The sequence below is a fragment of the Rutidosis leptorrhynchoides genome, chromosome 5, assembly GCF_046630445.1.
Source record: "Rutidosis leptorrhynchoides isolate AG116_Rl617_1_P2 chromosome 5, CSIRO_AGI_Rlap_v1, whole genome shotgun sequence".
In the NCBI taxonomy this organism is placed as follows: Eukaryota; Viridiplantae; Streptophyta; class Magnoliopsida; order Asterales; family Asteraceae; genus Rutidosis; species Rutidosis leptorrhynchoides.
The window spans coordinates 101,409,365-101,414,192 of NC_092337.1; the positions used below are offsets into that span (position 1 = coordinate 101,409,365).

Consider the following 4,828-nt stretch of genomic DNA (forward strand, 5'->3'; position numbering starts at 1 on the left):
AAATTATATATTGTTTGTAATATTGAGTGATAGTTTGTAGTAGTGTAGAATGTGTGAAAAAGAGTAGTGGTTTATATAGAAATTATTTTTTAATTAAAAAAGAAAAAAGAAAAAAAAAAGTATCCGTTATTCATTCAAACGGCTAGTTTCATATATCCATACCTTTTATCTTCTTCTTTTTTAAAATAAAAAAAAAAAAAAAAAAAAAAAAAAAAAAAAAAAATCAAATTTGGAGAAATTTTGGTCGTAGCATATGGTTTAAAACAGCATAATCATTGACGACATAGCAACGACGCTTGCTAGAAACGGCGCCGTTGGAGGACAGCCGAAGCCAAACGGTGGCCCAACGACGCCTACCGTTGTGAGCACTCTTATAATCATTCTTATATCTTGAGGAAATGATACATGATTTACTACTTATTTTAGCTTGTTGCTTCTTCGTGCAATACCATGCCCCTAAGCATCTAGGGTTTCCTCTTCTCAATTATTATTCCACTTCGGAAATACGCCGACATCCCACCCCGAGCCCCCAGGGTGTGGTGCTGATCCTCCTGGCATTCCCACCACCCTTGGTGTTGGAAGAAATGGATTTATGTTTCATACTTTCATGTCCGCAAGTCGTATTCATGTCCGACCCCCCTTCTCTGTTGGCGAATCGACTTCAACTGTATCCCATATCTCCCCATATCGTTAAAACGCTTTGACTGTTCACCAGTTGACCAAAATTCAGTTAGAAACTGGCTTGACCGTTGGTCAACTACCCACTTTTGGAACCCACTTCCACGAGCTATAAAGATTTCAAATACAAAGCCTACAAAAAAGACGTCGAAACTACAAACAGAAGAAACCGAATGTATAGTGATGGACCCATAATTTGTTTTCAGCTAAAGATCAATGATGTGTTATATTTATTCTACTTGAGCATCTTAGAAGCTATAAAAAAACACATAAGATGACGATTTTCACAACTTTTCAAACCCTTTCTCATTCATTTATGACTAATCTTGAAGCTAGTATTTCAACAGTTCCCACAACAATTACATTTGCATATCTAACAACTACAGTATTACCTTAAATTTTGTAATACCTTCAACCCCAGACCCCATATAAAACCCATCTAGTTATCTAATAGGTCTCGGAGACCGTTGATACGGTTGATCGTGATGACGTGGCGACACAGTCGGACACCTCGATACCGACAAACTCCTCATCGATGCCCCTTTTAATCCCACACCATTTCTACTCATTTGGGTCGTACTGACCCAATCACCCTGCAAATGCAACGCCTGAAAATACGGAGACATACAAGCCATGTCTTTAAGGTTCACGAGCGGCTTTAAAACTTCATACACGTCACTCATTAAGGGTCTTGTTTTTGGGTCACGGTTTAAACAAAGGGTAGCCAATTGAGCAGCTTTTTGCGCACCTCTAACTGAAAATCGACCTTCGAGTAAAGGGTCTATTAACTGATACAATCTTCGTCTCTCAACTAGATATGGTCTCGCCCATTCTACAAGATTATGCTCCCCGTTTGGGCGGTTTTTGTCCATTGATCTTCGCCCCGTTATCATCTCTAGTAAAACCACTCCAAAACTGTACACGTCACTCTTCGATGTCAAGTGCCCTGCCATTCATTAGATCCTGTTAGATATGGATATGGATACGAATTTGATCCAAACTGGTCAATTTGGGTTATAAATAATCTCTAGCTGATCAAATGAGTAAAACATGGAGATGGCTTTTTTTGATTCATTAGCCTATGAATGTGGGTCTATTTGGGTTGTGGTTTATCTTTAACTATTCAAATGGGTATAATTTTAAATAAGCAAACGGGTCAAACGGGTCCAAATCCGCCCAATGTGAATCAAAATAGTGAAGACAATTTGATATAGTTTATTTAATCATACTCAACACATCAATTTGTAAAAAGTTTTTTATAATTGGACAGACTGTTCGAGGGGTTAACCCGACCCTTCACTAGATGTAATCACTTTTGACCCAAACCTGTTTCGACCTGTAACCCAACCTCCCAACCTGCGCATTTTGCCAAAATAGGTTAAATGGGCAACAAGGACAAAAACGTGTGGACACCTTCAATACACCCGTTTTGAGCGTTACATACCCGCCCATATTACCACAACTGGATATGGATCATAGCACGATTACACTTTCATTAAAACAAGTGACAGAAATCATAAAAAAAAACAAATATACCTGTCATCACATATTCGGGTGCAGCATAACCATAAGTTCCCATCACACGAGTAGATACGTGAGTATTATCCCCTTCAGGACCATCTTTAGCAAGTCCAAAATCAGAAAGCTTTGCATTATAATCCTGAAAAAAATAAGTTTTAGGTCAATAATAGTTTTTATATTATATATAAGTATATAAGTATCCTAATTATAATGTCAATATCCACGAACCGCATCTAGTAAAATATTCGAAGTCTTAAAATCACGATAAATCACAGGCCTTTCAGCTTCCTCATGAAGAAAAGCAAGACCTTTTGCAGCACCAAGTGCAATTTTCATTCTAGTCCCCCAAGGTAACGGTAACGATCCTGTTAATATATCGTCAGTTAATTAACAAGTTGCAATAAACAGCAAAACAAATTTACCTCATTTCTAATTTCGTCACTTGAGTTTATATATAGCTACTTAAACCTTATAACATTGAATATCATTATAAAAACCATATAAACTTAAGTTGCAAAAATTGCTACTCGGGGAGTACTCGGTCGAGACTTTTTAGGGAGTACTCGGCAACTCAGGGTGTACTCGGATGTTGACCGAGTTTGACTATGACCGATTTTGGACGAGTTTTGACCAATTTTGACCGATTTTCCAAATAATCACAAGTTTTGGCCGATTTTGACCGAGTTTGACCAAGGTTGACCAATTTTGACCGAGTTTGACCAAGTACTCCCCGAGCTGCCAAAACCGACTGCATAAAAGTTTTACAAAAAATGTTTATAAACCATGTGGAAACATTTGCATTTTACATTTTTACAACAAAATTTTCTCACATAGAGGATCTGAGTGCATATATAACACAAGTACACAACGTCTAGGATATAATGCGAAAAAGAAATTCCACGTACTTCGAAAAAGATGATTTTCTAGGCTTCCACGAGGCATAAACTCATACACGAGCAGCCTTTGATTATCCTCGATGCAATAACCAATCAATTTAACCAAATTAGGATGCAAAAGATCACCAAGAAAATTAACTTCAGCCTGCAACAAATGTCAACATCAACGAAACCCCATCAATACATAAAACTACACAAACAAAACAATTTATAAAAAGATGAAAGATTAAGAAAAACGGGCCATACGAGCCATTCTTTGTGACCCTGAAGTCCATCATGATTGAGGGTTTTGACAGCAACAGATAAACCCGTTCCTGGCTTCACAGGCGTAGTCCCGTTCTCGTTAATCCATCCTTTGAAAACGCAACCGAATCCACCCTCACCAAGTAGACTTTCGGGTCGAAAACTCCTTGTTGCTAATTTAAGCTCGTTGAAATTGAATTTTCGAAGCGTTGAAGGTATTTTTAGCTCCTCGGTCACGTTTGGTGTAGACGGGTTGCTTTCACCGTTGCTAGTGGTTGCAGATGAAGCAGTTGGAATAACAGGTTGTTCTGAAATAGTCTCGTTTGTTGATTTGCTTTCTGCTGGTTTAGTTATTTAACAGACAATTAGGGGTCTAAATGAGTGATTAAGAGACGAAATCACTATTGCAATACATTTTTCTGCTACAGCAGTTCAAAAAAGGGATGTATTCGTGATTTACCGTCAATCAGTTTGACCCTTTTTGGAAATTTAAATGCAGTTAAATTATGATATTCAAGATCAAAGCCATTGAATGCAAATCAGCATAACTGAATCAAATAAAAATGCAGCATTTATGTATTCAAATCAGCATAACTGAATCAATTTGAATACAATCACCAAAATAAGGAAAAGTTACTAGTTTATACCATTTTATGATTTTTAAGTTCTTTTGATCTTTTAAAAACAGCAATCATTGAATTACATAATGCAAATATGCAATATGAGTTGAAGGTCAAATGGATACAGAAGATGAACATTTTAAAGACAGTCACCACAAGAAGAACATATACTATATTTGACCATTTTTTAAACTTTTGGTGAGAATTGGTGATTCTTTTATTATATATACATATACATATTTTTAACATTTCTAGAAAGTGCAAGTGTATAACCACTATAATTGGCACAAATGGGAGATGATGACAAGAATTTGGAGCTAATATAGATGTAAAATAATGCATAAAATTAAAGGTATATTTGAACCAATATATTGGTCATAAATAAATATTATTAAAATATTACCATCTGGACTGGTACTAACACAATTTGAGCTCTCCACTTTGGACCTTTTGGATATGCACCTCCCCAAGAATTTGAACTTAATCCAACACCCTGTTACCTCAATCTCATCTTCTTTCTTATTTTGCTCTATTTTATCTACACTCAAAGTTTCTATTTTTTCAGAATCAATGGCTAATCCCAACCCCATTTTTTTTACCAAAGTAAACCCTAAACTAGACTAGCTAAAACCCCAAAAAAAAGGAAAAAAAAAAAAAAAGATTCAACACTTCAAATGGAATCACAGAAAAACAACTTTCTTGAAAAAGACCTAATGTATCATATATTCATATCACTATCAAGAACTGAACTTTTCCCAAAATTCAACAATGGGTGAACAGTAATTGGCAAAATAGATTATGCCCAAATGAGAAATTGGGTTCAAATCATGAAAAGGGCTAAAGGGGCGTGAATGTGACCCGAATCAAGAA

The 4,828-nt window shown here is 36.2% G+C and overlaps 1 protein-coding gene across 2 annotated transcripts; it reads right to left on the reverse strand.

Moving 5' to 3' along the window:
• Positions 1-995: 995 nt before the first annotated feature.
• LOC139847875 (serine/threonine-protein kinase PBL34-like) lies at positions 996-4,562 on the reverse strand. Of its 2 annotated transcripts, none has more exons than XM_071837601.1 (6): positions 4,362-4,562; positions 3,342-3,676; positions 3,105-3,240; positions 2,428-2,564; positions 2,215-2,338; positions 996-1,624 (listed from the first exon to the last, which is right to left on the reverse strand). In XM_071837601.1, the coding sequence occupies exons 1-6, from the start codon at positions 4,546-4,548 to the stop codon at positions 1,122-1,124; spliced, it is 1,422 nt and encodes a 473-aa protein (XP_071693702.1). In that variant the 5' UTR covers positions 4,549-4,562; the 3' UTR covers positions 996-1,121. The 2 variants fall into 2 exon arrangements, with proteins under 2 accessions (XP_071693702.1, XP_071693701.1); XM_071837600.1 differs by having other exon boundaries at positions 3,342-3,679.
• Positions 4,563-4,828: the final 266 nt, after the last annotated feature.